This window comes from Eurypyga helias, unplaced genomic scaffold (genome assembly GCF_000690775.1).
Source record: "Eurypyga helias isolate BGI_N326 unplaced genomic scaffold, ASM69077v1 scaffold17572, whole genome shotgun sequence".
Lineage (NCBI taxonomy): Eukaryota > Metazoa > Chordata > Aves > Eurypygiformes > Eurypygidae > Eurypyga > Eurypyga helias.
The window spans coordinates 3,765-31,668 of record NW_010234225.1 but is presented as its reverse complement, the minus strand read 5'-3'; the positions used below and the strand labels follow the sequence as shown (position 1 = coordinate 31,668).

Sequence of the window (27,904 nt, the reverse complement as noted above, 5' to 3'; positions counted from 1 at the left end):
ATGCCCTGGGAATCGATTGCCTCTGCTTGGTGAGTTCATTTTGTTTGTATGCTGGGCTGGCCAATTAATAAGTAACCTTAGCCGTCATCCAGGCTGCACCAGAGAGCATAGCAGCGTGTGCCTTGTGTAGCTGTAGCTTGCCCTAGAAACTCTGCGGGTTTTTTCATACTTAGGTTGTGGGCTCATAGCCCTGAGGTCCTGTGCAGGGAATGCAGGCCTTGGGGCAATGTTTGTGGGAGTCTGATAGTTCTTGTTTTGAGTTTGAGGTTTTCCTGACTTGATTTGTCAGCAAATCCCGCTGACTGCTTTTAAGCTGGATGGCTGGTTCTTACCTTGTTATCTAAGCCACCAGGTAACTTTGTCTAATGACAGTTGTGTTGACCAGGGATGGCAGTACGTGTGCTCTTCTGTTCTGAGTCACTGATCTCCATAAAACTAGACTGAACTTTCTTTCCCAGAAGGACTTTAGGAGGTGTTCTTGGATTTCTCTCCGTTTTCTTGCTGACACGTGAACAGAAATAATATGCCTAAAGCTCTTCTGCTGCTTGATGCAGACAGCTCTACGTGTCTCTTCTCATGCACAAAACCTTTTAAGTTCAAGGTAATGACCTTCTGTGACTTTCTGGTGTGATGATGGTAACAGTTTGTCTCTATGTGAACTATTGACTGCTCTGGTTTTTTTCTTTTTTTTCTAATGTAAAAGTAACAGAAATGTGGAAAAAAAAGTGTGAAATGGATTTGGTAACTACTACTCCAGAGAATAAATATCCACAGTGGATGCTTGCAGAAAACCAAGAGGGAGTTTTGGGTGATAAAAAGGTATGTCATCACATGGGGAAATTTAGTTGGTCGCAGGGTGCGTAATACAGCAGCATCGGACCACGTGCTGTTAGTTACGCCGGTGCCTCTGATATTAGTGACTGTTTCCAGCTGGTTTGTCCTATGAATGGTAATTAAACTTAGGTACTCCTGTGTTCTTTCTGGTTGAATTAGCTTGTTAACGTCTTTTTTTTTTTTTTTTAATTAAAATACCAGGTATTGACCAAGGGCCGTTGTTATTACTTCTGTAGAAATTTCTTCCTGACAACCTTGAATTTTGGTGACAAAACCACCAAAGTACAAGGGAGCTTTTGGTGCATCGCTCACCCAGTGTAGTGGGCTGTGTACCAGCAAGGACTGGGGATTTTTCATCGGTGTAACATGAGAGCTCAAATTGTAGCCTGACAGGGGAGTTTGTTGTGGCAAGGCCTTATGGTTTTCTTCACTTGCACTTGTGATGTGTTTCAGAAGGTTGTGCAGCTCAGAGGTACCAGAAGAATCAATTGATCATTGAGATCAGGTCAAAATCTTTGGTGTTTGAAGAACTTTTGTGTCCTTGGACATTGTTGTGTTCCACCTGTATGAGCAGTTTTGGTATAAAACTTCCCACTAAAAGGGACCTCCCACTGTAACATCTGAACCTGCTTTTAACAGTTAGAAAATGAATTAATGACAGAAAAGCAGAAGACTCAGTTCAGCAGTTTTTCTTCTGTAAAGTGGGAGTAAAGAATTGGTAGCACGGATGTGTTAAACTCAGTTAAAACCAACTTGACCTGCATCTGCTCTGGCACCCTGCATCAAGCTCTTTGAGGAAGTTGTGATTAAATTTCCACCCATCATTGACTGAAGGAAATGCTTTGTTGTGCAAGCATAAACTGAGCACTGTATGTCTTTGTTTCAGAATCTCCTCTTTCCAGGCAACTTACTGTTTCTGAAACTCTATTCAAACCTGGTTTTGTGTGATGTGACATCTTATGGTTGACAAGATGCAAGTGGTGTTGTGTGATGCTTAACCATATTTGCTGTTACAGGCATCGTAGCTGTACTTGCGTATTTTCAACCAACCCAAAGGTTTTTCGGGTGGGTGAACGTTAGGACAACTTTTGCAATTCAAAGAAGTTCATCAGTTGATAACTTTTAGTAAATATACTGCTGGAAGGAGAGGGGAAAAATGCCAGCTGTGCCTTACCTTGTGAGCTTAAAGCTTCAGGCTGTAAACTGGTATTCATCAGTTGGTGGAGAATGTCTCTCCTTGGAAGTGTTGCACATGGCTCTAAACACATGGGGTGTACTTAGACCTCTGAAGTTCCTCACATGTGATATCTGGCAGGGTTAAGCATAATGGGCTGGCCGAAACATGGGACGGAGGAAATGATGCAACTGAGCCATCACCTCCATCTGCACTGAAACAGAGACGTGTCAGAAGAGCTTAGCCTCACCAGATTTGAATGACTTCAACTGTGACTTTAAGTTCTTATTGTCCACTTTCTTATTTTCCTCCTCAAATCTGTGGAAATGCTACAACACTTGAAGTAGCATTGAGGGGTTTTTGACACTAAAATGGAAGTTTTCCCTAACCTTGTTCTTGGAAAGCAACCAAACCCCTTTGGTGGGAAGAATCCACCATAAATCGAGGTGGACGTTCAGCCTGCGCGACGCCAGTCCGTGTGCTCGGAGTTAAGCGAACAAATCGGGGCGTGGGTTAATCATGGTAGGGGTATTGCCCTCCTGGTAGTTGTCAGCAATACTGGCCCTGTGTGTGGGAGCTTCTGCTGCGAGGTTTTGGTAACCGCCAGTGCCGGCCGTGCTGGGATACATCATCAGTGTCACCTGCAGCGATTGCAGTGCTGATGCCTCTCTGGCAAGGTTAAGCGTGGGCAGTAACCAAGCCTCTTTCAAATGTCGTTTGACAGAAGTCTGTTATTCAGAGGAGCCTTTTGGAAGATGGGCTGCCGTTCCTAGAGTTCTGCGGCTCCATTGTTTACAGCTATGAAGCCAGTGACTGTTCCCTCCTCTCAGAAGATATCAGGTAATAGCTCTTAGACTGTTTTGTTTTGTTTTGTAATGCTTTTTCCTTTCTGAAAAGGACTTGGCTCTTCTGTCTCCTTCTCCTGGTTGACTGTGCATTTGCTCTGTCCAGAGGTCAACATTTCAGCCAGAGAAAACCTCTCAATGTGTTGACTGTCTTCTTATGCGTGGCAAATGTGTCTTGCCGGCTGCAAACACAGACTGAACCTATGTCTCATGACGGTGAATTACCCTGGGAGACATAGACCTGGTTTATCTACAGTGCATGGTGGCTTAAAAATACCTCTGCATTGTGCTAGGCACTTGTAGTTTCCCATTTAGGCTTTTTATGGGAGATGCCATCACTAAACCTTGCAGTCCCTTTAAGCAGAAGCAGTAAAGGCTCTAACGCAAGTTCGTTGCCTTTCACAGTATGGCTTAATTTGTGAACTTCAGTGGCTTCGTGGGGAAGTGTGAGCTGTAAGAAAGCATGCAAATGTGTTAATTCATAACTGGGGACTGTACGTTTGAAGGAAGCGTAGTCAGTTCATCATGCAAATAGATTATTGCCCCATCCCTGGAAGTGTTCAAGGCCAGGCTGGATGAGGCTTTGAGCAACCTGGTATAGTGCAAGGTGTCCCTGCCCATGGCAGGGGGGTTGGAACTAGATGGTCTTTAAGGTCCCTTCCAACCCTAACCATTCCGTGATTCTATGATTATTTTCCCCCTTTTTTTGCGTAGCACAGCTCATGTTGCCAAACTTAAGGTGTAGTGGGATAAAGAAAGAGCAAGCTTTCAAGGGAATATCAGCTATTCCATCACCTTTTGCATCTGGCTGTATTCTGAGTATTGCTGTATTACCATCTGCATGCAGTAGGGTTTGAATGGTTTCTTGTAGCTTTTGGGACCAGCAGAAATTTCACCTTCTGACAGTCTTGATATTAAAATGGTTTCTGTGTCCTGTACATATGAAAGGAAAGATGTACTGGCTGTGATTCTTTTAATGATCTTTATGTAAGTGGATTTTAAATCTCATAGGTGAAGAGGTAAATGTGATAAATGTCCATTTCTTTTCAGGCAGAGTTTATCAGATGGGGCTGCTGTTGGATTTGATATTGAATGGCCACCGTCATATACTAAAGGAAAAATGGCAAAAATAGCTGTAATCCAGATATGTGTAACTGAGGAGAAATGTTATTTGTTTCACGTATCTTCGATGTCAGGTACTGTATTTCCTCCCTTTTCATTAGTTAGGGCATGAGTTGCCCTCTGGTTGTTGTGATTAAGTATGATCCTAAGCCTTGAGCTACAGCTGATACTTCACTTCATGCTGGACAGTAAAAATCCATCTTTCTTCCCTTTGCTGCCTATAATCAAGTGTTTATTCTTTTAGGATTGCCTGTGTATATCAAGGGCATCTTAGCCCAAGTCTTGCTTTCTGTGGTGACATAGAGCATTTTAGGTCCTGAATGGGGCAAAAGAATCTTACCTGAGGGTTATTTTTTTTCTCTCTGGGAAAGAATATTTTAGTTTGGTTTTAAAGATTTAATCCAATTTAATCACCTGCTCATATAATGAGCTTTCTGCTTTGTGCCAAAATAAACAACGAGCCTAAATTTAGCAGGCCGTTTCTTTTAAAATTGGCTTCAAGAAGAAAAGCCCTCAAAAATTATGGCCGTCGTGCTGTTTTTTCCTAATGCCTTCATTTTGTGACATGTATTTCAGAAAGAATACTGGATACCTGGTGTGATGCAGCTGTGGGGAGAGAAGGGGATGTGCTCACCAGAGTCTGAATTCATTACGGATGTGAATAAAAGCTTCCAAATAGGGGAAATAGGAATGAGGGAAGGAGGCTGCAATTTTATAACCTTTGGTTTGAATGTTAGATTGAAACTATGCCTGTGAGATGTCTCTGATTTCCCTGGGGTGTGCATGCTGAGGTATAATAGCGATAATTTTAATGTTGGTGTTCAATCCTTTGTCATTTATAGCAAATGGAGTGGAAAATTGAATAGCCTCCAGCAATTAAATCTGGGAGGCAGAAAGGTACAAGTGCAAAAAAGAAAAAGGTTTGGGACAAGGAAGCTAAGGCAAGAAGAGTCATAAAGAGTGGAAACACCTTTAATTCTGAAGGTGAAGATGTTTGTGTGACACAGAGTACAGTCGAATGTGGGCTGCTGTGTGTTAAAGCAGGGCCTGCTGTTTCCTCCTGAATAATCTAAAACTCCTCCTCTTGCCAATGGAAGACGCACTTTGAACTGGCTGAGGTGTCAACCTTTCTGCAGGAACTGCAGCCAATTTCTGCTTTTATTAGGCAGAATACGTGGCATCTCCAGAAATGTAGGTGTTGCCAGAACTAGCCGGTTGGATGAGACTTGGAATTTTTTGTTGCAAAAAAAATAATGCTTCCTTCTGCAGGAGGAAGAGCGAGGAGTGTGTGGACTCTAAAAAGGACCAAAATCACGTATACTGATCAGGAAGATTCTTGCTAGTTTTCCATTTCTTACTGTTTGGGTCTTTGGTTTTTGGTTGTGGTTTTTTTTTTCTTTTCTTGCAGCCTTCTCAGAAAATGTGGCCTGTTTATCAGATTGTAGCCTCTGTATAGTCTTAAACTTCAAACTTTTTTTGTTCATACAGTCAATTTTCTAGAAATGAGGTGGTGGAAATGGAGCATAAGTTTCTGTCCGTGAAGGTTTTCATGATGGTGTTCGTAGGTGAAAAACCCTAGTTCAGTGGGTCAGCTGCTTGTGCAGCGGGCTTTTATTCAGCTCAGCTGTGTTTATCTCCTCCACAGAGGATTTTACGTACTGTGTTGTGGCTGAGGTGCTTTGACAGTGTTGTTCTTTGTCTACATCTTGCAGCACCAGGCTACTACCATTTTGTGGGTGTTTTAACAGTGATTTTCTGATGCTTCGAACTGGACCTGCAACTTTATGGTCCACAACACAGCTTATGGGGGCTGTAGCTGGGCAAGTGTCTGTATCATTCAGTGGTGGCTATAAGGGTCTGGAGATTGGTGTGTAAAATAAAATCAGTGATGCAGAGTGATCGTTGAAGTATATAAACACATATTACAGTAGTGAAAAGGTGAAATGTGAAATCAGAACCAAGCCAGATACCAAATACTATGTGTTTGTGCAATACTGTGTGTTTGTAGGTACTAGAATTACATTTGAGACTAATTCAGGGTATCCAGCTGTGGGTTCCTGAAGGTGTGTATTTAAATAAGATGCTCTGCATTTTAAATGGAAACAAACACAGAGGGGAGAAAAAGGCTGCTTTTGTTAAGTGCCAAGTGGCTGTGGCTGTGCCGTCCTGTAGAAAACCAGATATGAAAGCTGCATGCTTTTATTCAGTCCTGTAAACTTGAAAATACCCTTTGATCCAGGATTTCTGTGCCATCAGTTTGGGATAAATCAAAATACAGTGCTTAGCATCTGTGTACATACTTGAATATTTCTCTTATTTACAAGACTGACTCATCTGGGCTTGGTGGAGGAACTGGTTGACAAAATCTGTTTTCCAAATGCTATTATTGAACCAGCCCAGCATCAGCACAGAGTATGCCTTCACAGAACATGTTTTCCTGGTGATTCCCCGCACTTACAGTTTATACTGTTTCCTGGGAATGTGAAATAGCCAAGACTGGGAAGGAGTAATGTGGGAAATAGTAAAATAATATTACATTTGGTTTCATGAGCATCCAATTCTGGTAATAAAATTGTCTTTTCCAGTTGGAGGTTGCCTTTTTGGTATGTTATTTTACCAATCAGAAAGACAAATGAAGTCAAGTTGGGGTTTTTTGGTGGTTTTTTTTTTTACTTGATTTGTTTTGACATGCAGAAATATATTGTGTATTTCAAATAGTTCCTTCCTGCTTGTCTACAGATGATGCATGACAGCTGTTTGGTGTTTCCAGTCACTCCAGAGTAAAGTCACATAAACACAGCAAATCTGGGGGCTTTTCCTCTGAAAGTATAGGTTTTTGCAGATGGCCTTTGTGCTTGGATTTTGTCATTTCCATTACACTTTCTGGCATTTTCTAGTGTTTAGTTTCTCATGTTTGGGCTTAATCTATTTTAGGTTTTCCCAAGGGACTCAAAAGACTGCTTGAAGATGAAACAATTAAAAAGGTTGGCGTAGGAATTGAGGGAGATCAATGGAAGCTGATGAGTGACTTTGAAATCAAACTGAAGAGCTTTGTGGAGCTGGCTGACGTTGCTAATGAGAAAGTAAAATTTAAAACCTTTTTGTTGTGGGAGGGAATCTTGCTATTGTGCTGTACAAAAGGAGGCTTCCTTGTCTTCATAGGACTTGAATTCTGATAACAAATGTATCCCATAGAATAAAGCAGAGCTTTACTGTAACTCATTTTAAAAAACATTTACAAAGAACTTAAGTAAGTCTGCAGAACTGAATACTGTCTTTCAGCGGGCCACTTCCTAATGAATGTTTGTCCCCTTTCAGATCTGTTCACCCTTTGTCGTTACAAGCTACAGCTTTTGAATTCAACTGCAGATGTGTTTTCTTGACTTCTTAGCGATAGAAATCGTCAGGTTGTGTCAAGTCAGGGTTCTACTGGCAATGGTCTCCTTGTCCCAGCGGGCCCAACCTTTAAAGTAAGACATGAAAAATTCTGTGGGTGCCCATTTGAAGGAAGGCAGCTCTCCTGCCATGGCTTGCCTGCTGCTGGAAGGGAGCATCGAGGTCTTCCTTCAGGTTGTTAATGCAGAGGTGTTTGCCACGTGATCTGGAGCTGTAGAAATATCTTTGTTGCCGTGAGTCTGAAGTTGGTGTCACCTCTGCTGTCATGTGGGTACACCTTTCAGTGCCTGATGACCCCTTGTTTAGGAGTAGTGTTGTGTTTGTGCACCTCAAATTTCAGTGCAGCTGGATTTTGGTTAGTTACCATCTGATGTCGGGAGATCTGTGCTGCCCTATAAGGGAAGAGAGCAAAAGATTTGTCACCTTATAAATCATCCTGCCATTTATATTTCTAGCATGTCTCTTAAGGCTTTTATGTCTTTTTGCATATGCAAGGCTTTTCCTTACCTGTTCTGCATCTCTCTGCGTGTTTCTTTACATCTGTGGGTTTTTTGTTTGATAGGGTAACAGCAACAATTGTGGCTTCCTGGTGGAGGACAGATTTAGGCCCATACATAACACTACTTACACCCTTCTCTGTTCTGTGCTTTATGTACCCTGTGTAATTAAATCTTGGGGGGGGAAGCGGCGAGGAGTGGAATGTGATATATCATCAGCATGTGGAGCAGGGCTTTCTGTATGAACCACCTTGGGTTGGAAGTTGTAAAAATTTAACTGTTTTGCTAAAGGGGTAGAAGGAAATGTTTTCAGACTTGGTGCTTCCCCAGTTCAACCCCTCCTTTTGATCCCAGAATCCAACTCCAGGATATCTTGTTATGAAGATGAGCAGTGCCATCTCTGATAGCAGCTTTAAAGTCTTTTGCTAAAGAGAAAACAGACCAAAAATAAACTTAAAAGTGAAGAGAGAACAAAGAATAGGGTTATATATAGTGCACAATGTGGGGGACTGTGGGAACCTAAAATGAACAGTTGGTAGCTCTTTTTATACCAGATTTAAGGGGATGAGCCTCTAATGCTGCACTACTGCTGTTAGGCTCAACAGTTCTGCATGTTTTGCAAGTGCCTGCAAGTTGGAACAGCAGAAGGGTTGTGCCTCTCAGTCCTGGATCCTTGGGGTCTGAAAAGAAGTTTCCCAAACTGGCTATCAAGACAACAGCATGTAGCAGCTGTGGTTGATGAGGGTGATGGCAAAAGCAACTGAAACCAGCACTGTGGTGGAATGACTTCTAGGGATTTGGGATGAGCTGCTTCCCAGCACAGTGGATAGTGGTTAGTGTGGTAACCGTGCTCTTTTGCTTGTGCTTGGTTTCAGACTTGCAAAAGATGACAAAACTCTTACAGGCAGACTTCAATATTTCTGTCTTTATATTAAATAAATTCCTGGGGTGTGTTGAGCTTCTCTAGCTTGGAAGGCCAATAACAAAATAATCCTGGAGGAGAGAGAGCTTGCTGTTTAAAGCTATGGCTTTTATTTTATCAACCTGGAAGCTACATTGTACACGTTTCCCACTTTGGGTAGTGTGACAGTGCCACCTTGCACTGTGTGGACTCATCTGGCACTAATGCCATCTTTCCAGCTTGACAGTGTAGGTGTGTCCACTAACAATAGTCTCAGGGCAGGGAAGTACAGCTTTCAAATGGCCCAACTACCTTTTAATACGATGAGAGGAGAATTAGGCCCTGAGAACAGTTACTGCTTTGAGAAATAAGTTCGTTCTGACTAACCCAGAGCTCTTACCTTATAATGAGGGTCTAAGTATGCTTTGCCACTTGTCGGACTGTGTTCTGCCAGGTCCAATTGCTTTCCCCTTTGAACAAGTCCTCTGTTTCTTTCTCTCCTCAGCTGAATTGTAAGGAGACATGGAGTCTGAATGGTCTGGTAAAGCACCTTTTTGGCAAGCAGCTTTTGAAGGATAAGTCTGTCCGCTGTAGTAACTGGGAAGAGTTTCCACTCAACAAGGAGCAAAAACTGTATGCCGCCACAGATGCCTACGTACGTACCCGCAGGGATCACCATTCCACCCATATCAATGAACTTGTCTCCAGTGTGCTGTTAGCTGCTGGGTTTAATGCCTTTCTGCTACAGAACAGAAACGAACTCTGAGGTCCGCTGTGGATATGGGATGCTTCAAGGTGGAAATACCACCACCAAGGTTGCTGTCCAAGTCCTTGTCTTTTAGACCTCAATGTTCATCCAGAGCTTTCCCAATATCGTCTCTGTTGAGTATGGTGGTACCTGACTTGGTAGCCTGTCTTGTTGCTGAGGTCACTTGAAGAGGATATTGTGGTGAACATTTAACATAGAAAATTGAGTGTAGGTGGAAGAAAGAAACCCTGTTCCGCAGCAGCCTTGAGCCTCCCGTGAGGTCCTTAGCTTTTAATGTTTCGTGGTGTTGTGAGATTTGCCTCTTTTGAAGTCTCTTCATGAAGCAGAGCTCCTGGAAGTTTTGCTGTGCTCTGAATGTGCCAAGTAACATGGGCACCAACAAGTATGCCTGAGGGGTGTCTGTCCGTATGGACTCCAAGTTGTCACCTCAGGGAAGTGAGTTTGGATGGAGCAATCAGGTGAATCTTAGTATCTGTATGGAGTAAGCCTGAACTCTTGCAGTGTGATTATCCCACGTAGGTGTAACATGGCTGGTGTGTATTTAAGTAAACTGATGGTTTGTGGAAGTGAAGAGTGGGTAATTATTTTGGGTTCCCTTGTCTGTAGGTCTCCATTGTAGCTGGCTATCACATTTGAATGTGTTTTCTACTGGTGTTTTTAGTCATCTTTCTTGAGCTGCTTATGAACCAAAATCCTCCTAAACATAATATGTGAGATAAAATTAATAAGCAGCTTTGAAGAAATACAGCCTTTTCCAGTGGCTAATACAGCAGAACCAGAGTATGGATTACCAGGAAGAGTAATTTAGTTGCATGTGAATCTTGGTAGCTTTGTAGAAGTGTCTGCTTTCTCATTGTTTAGAAAAGACCATAGTTTTCCTGCAGTTCTCTTAAGGGATTTACCAATGTGCTGCCTGTTTCCTGGGAGAAAATTGTTCTTTATGGCAGCAGAATAAAATCCCCTCAGGCTTTTATGTCTGTGAGGTTAGAGGATGGGAAGTGGGACAGTGGTCTCTTCTTTTCTGATGCGGGAAACATTACTTCATTTCTCATTTAGTTAAATGTTAAACTGTGGCAGGTTTAGCACCTGTTAAGACCCAAACCAGTAAATAAGAGCTCTATTTTTGGTGCCTGCTGCAGCTGCTGTAGCCAGTTTTTCCCAGGCAATGCCTCTTCATAGCTAAGCTCTGTTCACCTGTCCTGCCCTTGGGATGCTTACAGGAGAACACAAGGGAGTAACTTGTTTCTTTCCCCTTCCTCTGTAAGATGCTTTGATTAACATGTGTAGCCTAATTAGCATATTCCTGGCTTTAGGCTGCATTTTCATGTTAAAACTTATCATTCTCATCAAGGGAAATATTAAGCACACAGAATCTGTCTTAGTAGGTTCATAGCTATTCTCTTGGAGCACTACATAGTGTCTGTATGCGGAGCAGATGGCGAGACAGGGAGCTCTCTATTTGCAGCTAACTTAATAAGAGAACCATGCTGGGATCCAGATAAGAATATACACTACGATGTGAACCCCGAGTCAGGACTTTGCCTCTTGTGAAGCATTCTGTAACACGCAACCTGGTTGTGATGGACAGTGCCCTAAGGCAAACCATTTCCCATTGTACCACATGGGCCAGCAGCTCAGAATTCGATGTTCACAAGTTATTCGTGCCATGGTTTGCTGAATTAATTGTTTGGGGGGTTTTGGTTTAGTCTCGAAGATGTTGTTTCTCTAGAGAGTACTGAGTCCTTTTTTTGTTTGTTTTGCAGGCTGGCTTCATCATTTATCAAAAACTGAAGAATATGAATAACAGTGACCGTAAACTCTGTGTCACAAGAGGTAAATTACACAGCAAAGCATAAGGAATTTATTTGATATGCAATTGAGTGTGTTATTTCCCATCAAGTTTTATCTTACTATCTTTGTGTCAGGATTGTCTGGCTTCTTGGTGATTAGAGATGGCTTCCAGAGAGAGCAGGCTCTGAAGGCTTTTAGATGACCTGGGTTACTGTACTGTGTAACTATTTTCCACAGTGATATAGGAATGCAGTCTTGGTATGTTGTTTGTTTTCTGCTGTGTATGGAGATGGTAAGAAAACCTGCTGACATTCCAGTTTGTTTATGGAAACACTTCAGTCAGTTAATTTCAGTTCTGCTGATGCAGGGACAAATACCTAGTTTAAGAATAAGTAAGATCACAAAAAAAAAAAACCACCACGTTTCATGAAGTAATGCTTTCCTCGAGGTGTATAAATTAAGACCCAAATATTTTTTTCAGAGCAGCTTAGCATTGTTTACTTGATTAGAAAAGTGATCTTAAAATCTTGGTCAGTTCTGTGCTTCATAAGGCAAGCTGAGTATTACATGTGGCTTTTGGTTGAAAGAGGCAGCGGGGAGTTATTCCTTTTTGTACCAGCTGAATTTTCCTTTTCAGTCAAAAACAGAAGCGGCAGTACCATCACCTTAATATGAGGTGCAATTTTTTGGCTTCAGTTTAGCCGGTGTATCTGTGTTAGCAGCTCTTTTCTGGAAGCTGGAGGGTATAGTGGGGAAGGATCACTTTGTAATGGGCCACTGAAAGAGATGCAGTACTGAAGTATAGGGAAGCTTGGCCAGATTCCATGTACTTGATTCTTAAGCACTGGAAAAGGCTATCTTATCAGCTGTAGATCTTACAGAAACGCAGTTACTTGAATGAGCTTACCTGTGTTGTATAGATTTAGACCTCAGTTACTGTGAAATAACTGTGATGGCACTTGTTGTAGATGACATGTTGTCAGAGGGTGTGAAGGAGCGCTTGACTTCACTAGCTGAAGAGATAATGGACCTGGCTTCGCACATCCCTGACTCTTCTGGACAACTTGAAAATTTGCAGAGGTTAGATGTTTGTCAGCCTGTCTCTACATTACCTGCAAGATCAGTATTTTGCACTCGATCCCTGTGGTCCCACACAACAAAAGACGTGTGTTAACAGCCATCTCTGTTAACTGAGTGTCCTTTTCCGAGAAAATAAACACTCAATGGGGAAAACTTTTTTTATGTGTAGGAACATAGGTTTTCACTGGTTTAATTGCAGTGGGTTTGACACTGAATTGTGCTCAATCTGTTTTTTCTTACTGAAATATACAGCAAGACCTTCTTTCATAAATACTCGGGACTCTTGAATGACTAATTACTAGAAGTCTGGAGATGATACAAGCATGGGAGCAATACTACAAACTGGTTTTGGAGTCTTTATAAGTTTTTTTTTTTTTCAGTGTGAAGACATTTAAGTTTCTTCTCATAGAAGTAGAATGCCAGTTGCATGTCAGTGATGAACCTTTACATGTGGAGTTTTGGACAAAGTATCTGGAGAAACAGGCTACTTCAGAATCCTCAGTTCTGCTTGTGGCTAAGGTGTATGTAGTAACTGCCTCTATCATTTTTGGTGTAACTCTTTTTGTCTTACCTTCTAGGGCCGCAGAAATACTAGCTGACATATCGGCGAATGTCAATGCATTAAGAAGCACACTGTCTGGTTCAGGTTACCCTTCTGTACTGGAGAGGAGCTGTGGTGCAGCTCCAACAAATCTTGAAGCAGAGTCAGCAAACGTTGAAGTACAAAGAGGTCAAAAGCCTGAATTTGCTAAACACCTTGAAGGTGACCTCATCTGCTCTGATGCTACGCTGGCTGGCCTCTGGGCGGGAGATGGCAATGAAGAAGAGGTGGAGAGAGGTAACAGTGTTGAGGAAGATGAGGCTGCAGCAACCAGCTCTAAGGACAATGCAGACAGAGATGACTTCATGTCGCTAGACATTACTGAGCAAGAACTTCAGATCTTGGAACGTCAGGCTGCGGAGGAATTGGTCAACGAAGCTGCGCCTGAGGTAATGAGAAAAGCCTTTGGTAAACATGGGCACTCAGTGGAGGAAGTCATCTCACAGTTGAGTTCCCCCAAGATTTTGTGAAGTTCTGTTTCTGAGAGAATATTAAGGTGGGCTGGCAGAAGGGCTCAGAGTCTGGAAAAAAACCTTGTGGAGGTAGTCAAGCGCTGAGGCATGCTTCAGTGGTGTGGTTGGAAGCATGAGTACTGAATACAGAACCTCTAAGTAGTTGGATTAGTTTTCCTCTTTCACTTGTTAGTAAGTTAGCAAAAAATTGCTTTTCATATGGGGACAAATTCTTCACTCAGGCGTCTTCAACGTGGTCGTGAATTAAAAAGCACATCTTTGTCTAAGGGATCTGTAAGCAGCAGTTCTACTGACAACTGAATGTGGATTGATGCCTCCAATAATTTCCTTAAGTTCCAAGTGCTTCACACATCTGGTGATACTGCTGTTTTTGTCTCTTATTACAGGGCCTTGTTATGTTCTAATATTTCTTTCAGATAATTTTTTTAATTGGCAGGCTTCAGAGCTGAATGTTGAGCTTAATTATACTGGTTAAGAAGCAAAAGCTTAGGGAAGTGGTTTATATATGTACAGAAGGTTGAAAAGTTGTGGGTAAACCAGAATTAACTTTGCTGATAAGTAATTTTTTTTTCTTAGGAAGCACGCTCCACAGACAACGAACAGAATATTTCCTGTGTCATTGAAAGTGATGAAGAACTGGAAATGGAGATGCTTAAAGTGAGTGCTTCAGGGTTTTATTTTTCAATGTTCTTTGTAATGATGATGCTCTTGGGTCACAGTGGAGTGTAGTTGAGGGGAGGCAATATGAAGCAAACCAGTGTTGCTCATGGAAGGTGGGTGGAAGACAGATCAAAGTGTGGATGTCTAAAGAATTCAACTGACTAGTGTTAGATTTCAGTATTGCTTATATCCTGACACGTCTTCACTAGCTTGAGCTTCATCTGCCCACTTCCTGCCTTTATGTAGATAATCATTCATAAACTGCTCTGCTACACACACGCGTCATGCGGTCCATGAGGTTGATGACAGGGAGGTTTGTGCGTGGCGGTGCCGCTAACCTGGGATGTGTCTCAAATGTCTTTTGTAGCCGTGTTTTCCAAACCTCTTTAATGTGTTTTTATTGGTATAACTTATTCCATTAAAAGAAGACTTCCATGTTGAGTCATATTTTTCTTTACCCCGGCTTTTTTCCTAATCCCCTGGGAGTGCTGTGTGTAGAGTCAAGTGACTGGAACACTTCCCCCAGAGCTGTCATAAGTGTTCCTGTGCTTGTACACGTGGAGGTTGAGTGTGTTGCTTACAGCTCAGTAGGAAGCAGGACTTGAAGATGGGGGCTGGGGGAGCAAAGCTGAATTTTCTTCAAGGTAAAGGCTGAGTCTCTTCTGGATGGTTCTCAAGTGCTGCATGTCAGTCTTCCATAAATGCAGTTTTGGTCAAAAAAGCTAACTTGAGTAGAAGGGGTTTAGTTTAGTGTTTCTTTGAGTACCATGTTTTGGAAACAATGAGTGTAACATGACATTGGGCTAATTTCTGTTTCTTGTTTTTTGGTGACTAGTCTGTTAGTCACTTCAGTGAAACTTGTGCCTTCATCTACTTAAAAAAACCCAAAACAAACCACCTCAAAACTGCACAAACAAACAAAAAAACCTGTCAGTTTTATAAAATAACAGATTTGGTTTGCAAAATTTCAAAGGCTTTTTTGCAAAGAAGAAACAAAAGCCATTGTAATGGTACCCAGGAAATGGCTCTTAGAATTTGAATGATACTGGAAATAGCTTTGACCGCTGTGCTTTTCTCTGTGCTGCGTGCCAGTAGATCTAAGTTGTGCTGTGAGCAGATTAAAACTCGTGTCCCTATATCATGTTGCCTCAGACATACATGGTATCTTACCCTGCTCTGTAATAACTTCTTTTTCTCCTGATTTCTCAGTCTTTAGAAGATGTGGATGACTCCAAAGGAGTTTTAACTGAAAGAGAGTCTGATAAAGCCAGGAAAACTCCTGACAAAGAATTGGATGTTGCATCAGATGGTGATGAAGATGAAGGAATTGAGGAAGAGGAGGAGGAATGTTTGGGTAACTTTAAAGTTATAGTGCACAACTAAATAAAAAAATCCACTGTCTATAGAAGCAGATATGTCTGTAGAAGCTCAGTGACATTTTGTGCTTCTTTTCTTAAAGCAGAAGGTTTAAGCTCATCTGGGTTTCAAAACGAGCACTTGTCGGTGTGTCAAGATGACAATTTAATGGTGTCCTTGGCAAAACATAGTTGGCTCCTGCCACGTTATGTATGCTTAACGGGTGTGAAACTGATCAGGGGAGGTGGAGGTCACGCAGAAGCGAGGACGCTTAATTCGGAAGACAGCAGAGAGGAAGATGGTACCTCCACTATGTGCTTTTGTTCTCTTGTCCTACTGCTGCCGCTTCATGGTGGAATTCTTAGCAAATTCTGTCTTGGCCATGATTTTCACCTAATGCTTTAGAGCTGGTCCTGTGGAGACAAATCAAATAGGGAGAAGAAATGTCAGGTGAAATACACTGTGTCTTGTTTGGACCATTGCTGAGTGAAAGCTTCCTTACCTGGTTGTGTAAGCTAGACTGTGGACTTTGTCACTGAAAGGAACAGCATCAGCCAGGAGAGGAGCTGTTTGCTTCTTCCCAGCAGAGTGTGGGCTGCTAGATGGGGACGGATGAGTAGATTCTTTGTTCAGTTAATACTGCTAAACAACAGCCAGACAAGCTGTTACAGGGAACGTGTGCTTGCCCAACAGACAGAAACGAGGTGGAAACATTACACTTTTTACTGATGAGTGTTAATTATAAATTTCAGTGTCTTCAGTGTTCACACCAAGTCAGGATCTCCTTGGATGTAATTTTTGGACCCTGACTTTGTTAGCACGTTATCGTGTTGAGGATTGGCTAATGTAACTTCGGTGGTGTCTTTAAGGCATGCCTAGTAAAACATCTCTCGTACTTCATCCGAATGTGTCCCCAATAATGCAGCTTGCGTCAAAATACCTATTGCTTTATTGTCTTACTAATCAAGCCCTGTGTTCTCTTCCTCATGCAGTGTCTCTGAGGAGCCTGTTTTCTTTTAATCCTTTATTCTAGCCTGTAAATATCTTCAGAATTTGTGTCCCTCTTTTACTGAAGTTACCCAGATCCTGGGCATCACTAACCGTGAGCAAGACTGTTGTTTGTCAAGACAGTGCTTCGTCTTTTTAAAATCTTATCACAGATGGGTTTTTTCTCCTCTCTCCCCCTAAAGATCCATTGCTACCAGTACCTAGTGAAAGTCACGTCGCATGTCTGAAGACTTATTTTGGGCATTCTTCTTTTAAACCGTAAGTATATTTTCTGTTAAAATGTACACTCTAGGCTTCACTTTCTTCCTGTTCTTTCAACTCCAAGGATTTTTTTTAATTTTTTTTTCCCTTGCGACTTACTTTAAAACCTACCAACAAACTAATCCATTGCTACCAGTACCTAGTGAAAGTCACGTCGCATGTCTGAAGACTTATTTTGGGCATTCTTCTTTTAAACCGTAAGTATATTTTCTGTTAAAATGTACACTCTAGGCTTCACTTTCTTCCTGTTCTTTCAACTCCAAGGATTTTTTTTAATTTTTTTTTCCCTTGCGACTTACTTTAAAACCTACCAACAAACTAGGACCTGTGCAAAATCCCTAGGTTTTAAAGAAGAGCAGCCTTTGCCACAAGAAGATGTCAAAATAAATCTTATGGAGTGTTAACTTCAGTACTGTATGCTCACGATAGAAGATGAGTTTTTTGACTCTTCTGGTGGTATGCTGACTGTGATCGCAGCTTTCTGGTATCAGGTCTAGTTTAGGTGTTTTAAAGTGAGCAACAAACTGCGCAATTGTTGTTCCCTGTACTATAAACTTCCTTTGTCTGGCCATCGTTTGCTACGTGGCTCTAAGTAAGGAGGGACAGGCTTCTGTCTGTCTCATGTGTGATCTCAGTGCAGTATGTGCTTACATACTTGAGCGTTGCTGTTATGGTTCTTAAGTTCAGTGGGAATGGGATAAAATTTTCCTGGCTGCCTGGTGGTGGAATGCTTTCTGTGCAAGACGGAGCCTAGGAGAGCTCTTTTACTCAAAAATATTTGTTAAACTTGTGGAAATGGGGAGTGTGTGATTATTTTAATTGGCCGCAATTATGTAAATTGAGAGACAACAGAAAGATGAAAACTGTTTGGCAAAATCATAGTACTGTTTAGGATCTCATATGTTGAAGATAACTAGTTTTCACTCTGTGTGTGTATCAGTTACTGACGTATGGGAGACACGGTTTGCTTTGTGATCTTCTGTGAATGACTGCATCGAACGTTGCTTTTTAGTCCTGTTAGTCCCCAGTAGAGCACTGGTGGGGCTACCTGCAGTAGTTGGAGTATTTGAGTTGTTGCAGTGTGCAAAGGCAACACTTTAAGGCAGCCAGAAGGGTTTATTTTACCTGAAATGCAACAGTTTCACAAAATTGACATTATGCGTGGTGGCAAACATAAAATATTCCCCTCCACTTAATTTAAAGGGTCCAGTGGAAAGTGATCGATTCTGTTTTAGAAGGCAGAAGAGATAATCTTGTTGTCATGGCGACTGGTAAGTTACCTTTACATCCTAAGAAACAGTGAACAATCTTTTCCTTTTTGGGGAGAGTAGGACTCAAACTTGGAGACTGTCCATGTGGCTCACGAGCAGAGTGCCCTGATTGAGACTGCAAGTCTGAGCCAGCTATGCTCGCTACTTGTTTTTCCTCTCCTAGCATTTGTCACTGACTTTTGGTGTAGAGAGGGATACCGAATGGATGCTGACCGTATTTATCTTGCATCTTTGTTCCTCCTCTAGCAGAACAAGCATAATTTTTAGTGCTCAGTAAGGCATTAGAATTGTCTTAAGTAGCTGTATGTTATAGCTGTGCAGGAAGCGTGATGTTTCACTTCTGCCTTTTTTCTTTAAGGCTATGGAAAAAGCTTGTGCTACCAGTTTCCTCCTGTTTACACTGGATGTACAGGAATTGTCATCTGTCCTCTTATCTCCTTGATGGAGGACCAGGTGCTGCAGCTGACGTAAGTAACACGGTAGTAACAAGCTGCTGCTGTATTTCCTGTGAAAACCCACGGATTCTGCTTCCGGCATTTCTTGGTGTTTTAAGTTTGCAGCTTTGTTCAGCAAGCTGTTTATGTCAGCTCTGAAGCATACCTGTCTCAAGGAACACGTGCAAACTGCTTAAATGGTCTAAGATCACTAGATTTGCCAATTACGCGAACTGTGGGGTGAATTTGCAAAGTATTTATGCTGGTGGGTGATTCCTGAAGTTGGATCCTTCTTGAGTACTTCTGGAATCACAGGCCTTTTTTGCACAGACAGAGGAGAAGCTTCACAGTCTCTTTGAGCCTGAGAGTTATGTCAAAACGTGGTAGGGCTTCCTTTGGGTCTGGGAGGTAGAATCTGAACAACATGAAGCTGTAGGGCATTCAGATCAGAATTCTGGCGCAGACTTTTAAGACAGACAATGTAGTAGGTCTCTGAACACCTGGCCTCTTCACTTCTTAAAAGGTGTGATGGGGGAACAAGTGGGTGACATGGAATCACTCTTAACCTGAGCAGTTATAGGTGCGGTGAAGATAAATGTCTTTAATTTTAATACTCAATAATGCTTTCTCTGCGTGTACTTGCTTTTTGTTATAACAGCCTTTCACTCTGACACTTTCATTTAAGCTGTGGGAATCATGCTGAGTTCCCTAGTTCATTCCTGCCTTGTCCAACTTAGAAAGAACAGGTCTTTTGTCAAAGAGGGGATATGATTTTTTTTTTTAAGTAAGGAACATCAATTATGTGTGGGATTTTCTGCTGCACATCATGACTGTGTGCAGATGAATGGCTGGATAGCCTGAGCTGGTTCTTTAGCCAGCTCCTAGACTGAGTACTAATCAGCAGGGCGTCTACACGTATTCAGCTGCTTCTTTGGCTTTTGTACTGTGTTCCTCACTGGAAAGGGTTTCATTCGCTACCTTCTCAGTGGGTCGTTCATTTTAAAGGCTGAGGAGACTGACTTTCTACGACCTAATATAATGCAGTAATTTGTCTGTCAGGTGCAGTTCTGCCAAGGACTGAAACAGGGGTGAGGGGGGAGAAGCTCTGGAAACAAAGGGCTCTGATAACTTCATTAGTTACTGCATGTTAAGAGGACAGGGGTTGCAGGGTCCTGAAAGAGATCAAATATCAAGTGGATGAGCTGGCAAGTGTAATTGTTGCAAAGCAGCCACCTGATGGAAAACGAGCAGATGCAGCACTAGTAGCTCAAAAAAGATGGAAAGGCGAGGAAAGAAATTGCAGGCTTACATCCAAATGTGGTGAACTGCATAAGATAATAACTAAAGAAGACAGACTTACTGTATCTTCTTTAATAGTAAAACCTCTAAAACTTAGCTCTTCTGCAAAGCAAATGGTCTTTATTTCTCAAATTCCTTACTGCACTAGGCAGGTGTGTGTTGTGGGTGATGGCTGGAGGGGAAATGGAAGAGCATTTGGGTGGCAGGAATAGCTGCTGACCACTCTTGCTTTTTCTCAAAAAGTTTTTCCCACCAAGATACTCGGAAAAAAGTCTCTAACCCCCTAGCTTACTCACAAAGTGCTGGCATAAGCTGAAAGCTAAGGCAGGAAACATGGAGAATAAATCTCTTCATGACTGTGCTTTTTATTTCTGCAGCATGTCAGGGATTCCAGCGTGCTTGCTTGGTACGGCTCAGCCGCAAAACATCCAAGAATGCATCAAAGCGTAAGTCTTGGATAAGCTTTCTGGGACTGCAGGTTCTGACGTAGGTGTATTTGCGAGGTAGGATGGCTCCCTGATCTGTCATTGCTGAAACACTAGGTTCTGGCTCAGTCCTGGAACCTGGCAGTCAGCAATACTGCTTGCATTCACTGGGCTGAGGATGTGGGAGGCTGTAGCCACCCCCTGCTGCCCTCTGGCTGGGGAGATGGGGCTTGTTGCCTCAACACTGTCATTTATACGTGACTTTACACAGGTCGTAGACCTGTATTTGTCACCAGGTAATCACAACAGTACCTTCTTGTTCTAAAGGCTGGTAAACCTCTCTGCTGTTTTTCCTGCTCCTGTAACACTGTGTACTGCCTTGCTTTCCTATTGTTCTGGAATGCTTTCTGTGGTCTTCATTTCCCTCCTCTTGTTCCCTATGCGAAAGCCTGTCCTTGTTCTCATTTACATCTTCTACACAACCATAGTTTTGTTCCATTTGGTTGGGTTGTCTGGGGTTTTTCCTTTCGTGATGGTGTATTCTCTTGATGTTTCAGGGGTCAGTACAGAGTCATATATATGACACCAGAGTTTTGTTCGGGGAACTTAAAGTTACTTCAGGATCTTGACCAAACTATTGGTAAGTTGACAATAAGGTTGTGGATGGGTTTGCAGGCAGATGAAATTCATAACTACATTTAAACCTTTTTAGTGCTTGAACGTTTTTTTCACCGGTTTCCTACCACTAGTGAGCTTAGAGACTAGTATAGTGACTGCCAATAAATGGTGTCAGAAGATCCTGTCATTGATGGAAAAAAGATGGTATGTGAGTAGTGTCTTTAGCGTGGTCTTAGCATGGGAACATTAGACAAGTTACTGGGAACAGAGGTGCTAAAACACTGATCTCTAAATCACAGGAAGTGAAAAGTATATCACTAACTATTTTAGCCCTTGAGGTGTTCTAATCTCTCTGACCTTTCTTGGAAAGTAACAACGGAATTGTGTTTTGAAACACAACAGTACATCTTAAAATTTCTCTTTCATCAAAGATGATGCAGCTGATGGGCCTTGAGTTTACCCTACTATGAGATGCATAAACACCAAGATTATTTTTCTTAAGAAACTGAGTTTCTAGTGCTTTAGGTAGGGAGGACAGTGTAGGGAGAAGAGGAGCCATCTGAGTTTCTGCAGTCCTGAGAAGCTGTACGCTTGGCCTCTCTGACACTAGGGTGCTTTGAAATATGCAGATGAGAATTGGATATCTGTACTGGAATTGAGGGGGGGAGGTTCTGATTCAGAAAATATATGGTTATTTTCCAGGGGCATCTTTAACACCTCTTTCCTCAGTTTTATTTGTGGAATTTTCACTTACCTCTTCAGTGCAGACCTGAGACACTCAGGCTTTCCTTTACAATCCAGAAAATAAAACTAATGGCATCTGTTATCAGTGTTTGTGATTATTATTAAGAAGTGTGCTGTCAGAGGTAACTCACGATTTCGACCTATTGTGAGGGTTGTTGGAGATTTGGAGCTTGGAGAAGGAAGCAGAGATGGTGTTGGGGGGAAGTCTGGAAAAGCTCTTAGGCCTTTTACAAAAGAGGCCATTATAAAAATGGGACTGGGGAGTCAGTATGGCACAAAGCATCCTAGAAACAAAAAATTAAAGAGTCCGCTGGTTCCTTCTCAGGAAGGTTTGAAATAGAGCAGGATGAGATGTTTGTGTTTTGTCACTTCCCACGCTAGTTTCTCTTGCTAATGTGTCCATCCTGTGGTTCTGTGCCCACCAGGTATTACCCTCATAGCCGTTGATGAAGCTCACTGCATTTCCGAGTGGGGCCATGACTTCAGAGATTCCTTTAGAAGTTTAGGCTCATTGAAGAAGACTCTGCCATGGGTGAGGTTTTGATATGTTTGATATCTTATACAAGAGAAGGATACTATGTCGTTTTATGAGTTTGAAGTAGCAGTCTTTCGATGTTGCTCTTTGGGTGTCCTTACCATGCTGTTGTGGAGTTGATGCCATCCCTGTCAGTGATTGGGTTCTATGGGTTTATCTAAATGCTTAAATTAAGGATGTTCTGAATCTGGACTACCAGAAACTTCTAAAAATTAAATCACTTTGTTGGATCCCTATGCTGTGGAAGGTGATGTCTCTAAGCTTCAAGTCTGGAACTGAGGGTTTGTTTTGTTTTGTTTTGTTTTGTTTTTTTAAACTGAGTGGCTTGTTAAGAGCATGCAACTGTGATTTCTAGGCACTCCTTAGGCATTTACTGAGTAAGCTGAAAAGTTCAGATCTGAACTTCACATGCTCTTTTTGGAAGTTTCATCCTATGTTCCCTAAATCTCACTAACCACATCAGCACACTACAGTAGACTCGTTGAAGATCTAACTAAAGAGAATATGCATTCGGAATAAAACCCTTTAAGTGTTTTGCCCCTGTCTGCACTCCTGAACAGTGTAGACCAGAGCTCTAGGAAGCTAAGTATTAACTATTTCTTTTTCAAATAGCTGAGCTGATCCAGCAATCATAAACAGATTAAAGTGTCTGTCTACACGCTATTTCAGTTTTGACTCATGAGGTCGGGTTTTTTTTGTTATATCAGTTATAGGACTTGGACTTTTTCTTCTACTTTTTATTGCAGGTTCCCGTTGTGGCTTTAACTGCAACTGCAAGTCCATCAATTAGAGAAGACATAGTGAATTGTCTGAACCTGAAGAATCCCCAGGTCACATGTACTAGTTTTGACAGACCTAACCTGTACTTAGAAGTTGGACGACAGAGCGGAAGTATCCTTAGGGATTTGAAGCAGTTCCTTACTAGGAAAGGAAGGTAAGGATTTAAGCCTGTGTTCATTGATCCCTCAGATACACTTCAGTATTTCTGAGGTTTGGTAGTGTGTACAAAGAGTTGGTAGCTGTCTTAAACTGATTTGATGAGGGAGAGCTTGGGCTTTCTCTGTAGCTTGGCTCTGATATCATGTTAGTCACTTGCGTGGTGGCCCATGTTGTTGTGCCTGGACCGCCTCTCCCAATTTAAAAAAAAAGGCTTTTGAGGCCTGGAGTGATGTACTCTTGATGTTTTGCATGTTGCCAACTTGAGGATCTTCAGGATCATTTGATCCTCGGAGAACCTTCTGACAGTGTAGCAATGCGAACGATTATGATGGATTGGCTGGGGGGTAACTTCCCGAACACTGTTGTACAAAACACAAATCCATTATAAATCTGTGGTAAGATCATTTTCTTAAAGCTGATCTGAGCAGAATTTCAGTCCTTTTGTTAGCAGACCTGCCGGCGTACCCGTTCTAGCCCCATCGTTCTCCTTGTTGTAAGCTACAGTGTGTGGCTCTGCAGCAGTATTAATGTATTTCTCATCATTCGTTTGTACCTTCTGATGTAAATCTCGACCCTACACAAGTGACAGCTGCAAAAGCGTTATTTCCTGATGACTTTAAGGAAATTGGGAGGCCTTATTTTGCTGATTCTACGGAGACCAGTCTTCTGTGTTTTGCAAAATAAACTTAAGAGCACCAGGTAACTTCCAAGTCTGCTTTTCCAAAGGACAGACAAGTTGTGTGCGAGTGGACCAGTTGTAATCTGTTTCAATTCATAAATCCCAAGAAGGTGAACTGCTGAAAAAGCAATGTTGCCTTTTTCAACTAGGTTCTGTCAGACTTTTTGCAGAAGGGTGGCTGCTTCTGTTCGGTGTCTTTACATGTTGCTATTATTTGTAGCAGTTCTTCCTATGAGTTTGAAGGCCCCACTATCATTTACTGCCCTTCGAGAAAGGCCACCAAACAAGTGGAATCTGAACTGATTAAACTCAATGTGTCTTGTGGTGCATACCATGCTGGTATGGGAATCAAACAAAGGAGGGAGACCCACCACCATTTCATGAGGGATGAAATTCAGGTATGTAGGACAGACCCTTTGTTCCTATTTCTAATAGCAGGGTTTCTGGTAAAGGGAAGAATTAGGAATACCAGCATGTGTTTGCAATTTACTCTGCTTACCTCTCATTTTGGGCATGAAATTGCTGTTCTAGTCTTAAAGTAATAGGATTCCTGGCTTGTGCTTGAAATTGCCTTAGGTCTCTTAAAAATGCATAGTATCTGAGGAAACTGGTGGTGGCTGGAACAATACCCTCACTAGTCTGGTGAGCTGCTTTCCTTCTCCTCCTGCAGCTAAGCACTTCAAGATAGGTTTTGTGCCTTTTGAGGAAAATGGCTTGAAAACACTCTAGCGTTGGACACAACACATCATCACTTGCCTGTTTATAATCCTATGTTCATGCTCTGACCAAAATCAGACTTAACAGTACTGTGGATGTCGAGTGTGAGTTTGAAGCCGTTGCATTTTAGGCTGAATTTTGAGTCCGTAGCAGAAAGTTGCCACCAGGTGTTTGAGCATTAATCCAGGCATGGTCTTGGTACTCATTTGAAAATATTCAGCATGTGGCTTCTGTTTTGTAGTGTATTGTGGCTACAGTGGCATTTGGAATGGGCATCAATAAAGCAGATATCCGGATGGTTATTCATTACGGTGCTCCTAAGGAAATGGAATCCTATTATCAAGAAATTGGGAGAGCTGGTCGCGATGGGCTTCCTGCTTCTTGTCATGTCTTGTGGACGGCAGCAGACTTGACTTTTAACAGGTGAATGAGTGAAGACGGCTGCTCTGACATGGATAGTCAAATTTACCAAAAGAAAGAGGAGCAGGGTGGGTTTGGTGGACAATGTGTTGATGTCAGAATAGTTCCAAGTCCTTTCCTGTGTACTTGGTACCCTGTGTATGCTATGCTTTATCTAGATAATCCAAAAGTGCACTAATGTTCATGAAGTTGTCCTTGTTCCAGTTCTGCTTTCTGAACATGCTTTGCAATCCAGGCAGTGATAAAACCTGGTCACTTGTCCTGGAAATCATGTGAACAGGTTTTAGACCCGTCATCACCCCCGAAGAGCAATGATGCTGTAGAACTACTTTTTTCCCTCCATTATCTAGATGTCTACATAGAGAAATAAGTTGGGGTTTGGTTTTTGGTTTTTTCTGGATGGTGAAGTCCTGGTGGTTGAGGTCTCCTGAGTTCCGTAGGTGGTGTGGGACCACAGAAATGTCTGAACTTGTGTCAGCGGACTGCCAGTCTCTGTGAAACCATATATTTCACTACTGCTTTTTTTTTTTCTGTTTCCCAGGCAGGCAGAAACTTGCTTAGCTCAGCTTTGAGCTGGAATGGTGTAGCTGCATTAACGTGGTGCCCACCACCTGCAATATTGGCTGCTTCTTCCATGCTGTGTGGCATAGGGAGGGTGGTGCAGGTGGTAGCTCAGGTTTGGCTCAGAGCATGGGCAGAGCGAGCGCTCTGTACACCTATCGAGTACACTCATGCTGGCTTCTCAGCTGGTTGCTTCCAGTGACTACTATAAAGGATACTAAATCAGGCAACAGGTAGATGTGTCCCAACATGCTGCCCCCAAATTCCTTAGAAGAGTGGTGTTACCTTAGCATATTGTCATCTACCATTGGCGTTGATGAGGACTTGCTGGAGCTTGTTTGGAAAACTGGAGGCTGAGGGGAAATGGCCCTTTCTCAACGCTCTTTGCCCTTGGTTTCCTGCTCTGTGCCTTCAATATTTAGAGTCAATATTTAAAGCTCTTCATCTTTCCTCTTTGACAGACGTCTTCTAAGTGAGATACGCAATGAAAAGTTCCGCTTGTACAAACTGAAGATGTTGACAAAAATAGAGACGTACCTTGTGTCGAGTGGATGCAGGAGGAAGTGAGTGCCCAAGTCTGTGTAATGCTTCCTGTCATTTCAGCTAGCTTTGTGAAGAGCCATGGCACCTTGGTCACAACTTCAGGTTGTAACCAGAAAGCATCTTAGACTGATAGTGTGTTCTGCAAATGTGTTTTATATAAAAAAGCCATATCAAAAAATACGGCTTTTGGCATATTTACACGTATACATCAAGTACTTCCTTATTTATTTAAAAACACCACCTTTTCCTTTAGAAAAATTGAGGCCAAGTAATTGGCTCCCCAGTGAATTAATTAACAATGCTGATTTCAACCCTGTTTTCTGCAATAAATTTCGTGTGTAAATTCTTAGTCTTTTATTTAATTCTCTATATTCCCTTGGGTAGAATCATCCTGTCTCATTTTGAAGACAAACAACTCCGAAAGGTTTCTTCTGGCATCATGGGCACAGAAGAATGCTGTGATAATTGCAGGTCCAGGTAAGCTTTCTTCCCTGAAGGCTGATACAAGAGGTTCTGTTCTCTCAAGATGGCTTACAAGGCAAATTATGCAAAAGTTGACTTTATATGCATCTGATCTTGCAGATGTTCAGCCTGAAGTTTATCTTTGATCAGCTGTCTCTTAACCTTCCCCTAAATCACTGAGCAGCCATGAGGCAGCTTATAAGCTCAAAGTTAGCCTGTGGGAAAGTCCATGAATGAAGTGTAGTCACAGTTCCTAAAAAGGGCTGTTTAGAGCAATGCTCTTAGACTGTGAAATATGCTTTTGTTCGTTGGTTTAAGTCCTGTTAAGTAATTAATCCCAAAAGAAAACACTTGCAAGTGGAGTGCAACACCCTGTGTGTAGGTTAAATTGCTGGAGTGTTAAGGGAGCTGTTCTCTTGTTACAGCGTGTGCTGACATATGTTCTTTCCAGCATTGCTAATAATCTCATAGATGTGCTGGAGGGAAGCCGGGAGGTTGGTAGTCTCACAGGTGTGAGCAGAAACACCTTCCTCTTGTCCTGTGTGCACGTACACGCTTTCCCTGAAGTTTTAATAAAGGCTTCCTTGTTCTTCCCAGTAGCCTGATGCTTCCTGATCTTAAATAAGATGTTACGCTCTGCAGCTTTCTGGAAAAATGTTATCAATTCATCTGATGCTCAAGGATTAAGAAAACTTTGCCTGGCATCTCCTAAAACTAACCAAGAAGAGAATTTGAGAGATCATCATTTCAATCTTTGTGGTCATGTTGCTGTGCCAGTGAAGAGCCACATAGTGAATTTGTTGCAGAACTGAAATCACTTGAAATAAATCATTGTCCATTTTCTCCTCCTTAGAAGTGATTTGTGACAATTTTTTAGTAAATAATAAATATGTTTACAAACCCTACATAATCATTAGTGGGGTTGCTGTTTCCTTCTGTATTTTACTCCCTTTGTGTTTGGGAAAAACAAACCCCTCTATGCTATTAGTTGAAACTCAGGAAGTGTCTTGTATGACTAAAACAGTCCAAATACTCAAATATCTAAATTCAAAAGATTGCTGAAACAACAGTGTTCTGTTACAGCAAGTACCATGAGGAACTGCTTATTGTTGGGTTGGGCATCTGTCTTTTAACCAAAAGTGATTTTGACTTCTGCTTGGTCTCATGTTTCCAGTCCTGGTTCTTTAGGCTTTAACATGCTTAATTGTTTATGCTAATGTAACTCGAAGTATGTATTTTATGTAGTTACCAGTTGATAGACAATATTTGAAAGAAGGGGAGGGCACTTGACTTGTATGTGTGTTAAACTTAGGGTTTTTTGTGCATTTCAGAGCCTCTTGTTTTGCAGTCCCCAGTGACTCAGAAGGTGGTTTACAGGACTTTGGGAAGCAAGCATATCAGCTGATGTCAGCAGTGAGTGCCCTGGAAGAGAAGTTTGGAACTAGAGCTCCTATTCTGTTTCTCCGAGGATCTGTAAGTAAAAATCCTT

At 42.0% G+C, this 27,904-nt stretch overlaps 1 protein-coding gene across 1 annotated transcript; it reads left to right on the top strand.

Moving 5' to 3' along the window:
* WRN (Werner syndrome, RecQ helicase-like) lies at positions 1 to 27,904 on the top strand (the record flags this gene model as incomplete). The annotated part of the gene is given in 24 exon segments (XM_010162000.1): positions 1 to 29; positions 704 to 728; positions 730 to 819; positions 2,733 to 2,848; positions 3,904 to 4,049; positions 6,910 to 7,058; positions 9,275 to 9,424; positions 11,302 to 11,371; positions 12,298 to 12,409; positions 12,988 to 13,399; positions 14,060 to 14,140; positions 15,353 to 15,497; positions 16,690 to 16,765; positions 17,972 to 18,039; positions 18,398 to 18,506; positions 20,150 to 20,218; positions 20,755 to 20,837; positions 21,985 to 22,091; positions 22,841 to 23,028; positions 23,933 to 24,110; positions 24,671 to 24,852; positions 25,872 to 25,973; positions 26,338 to 26,430; positions 27,747 to 27,904. Coding segments are annotated over 24 exon segments (2,938 nt in total), but the record flags the coding sequence as incomplete, so codon positions are not given.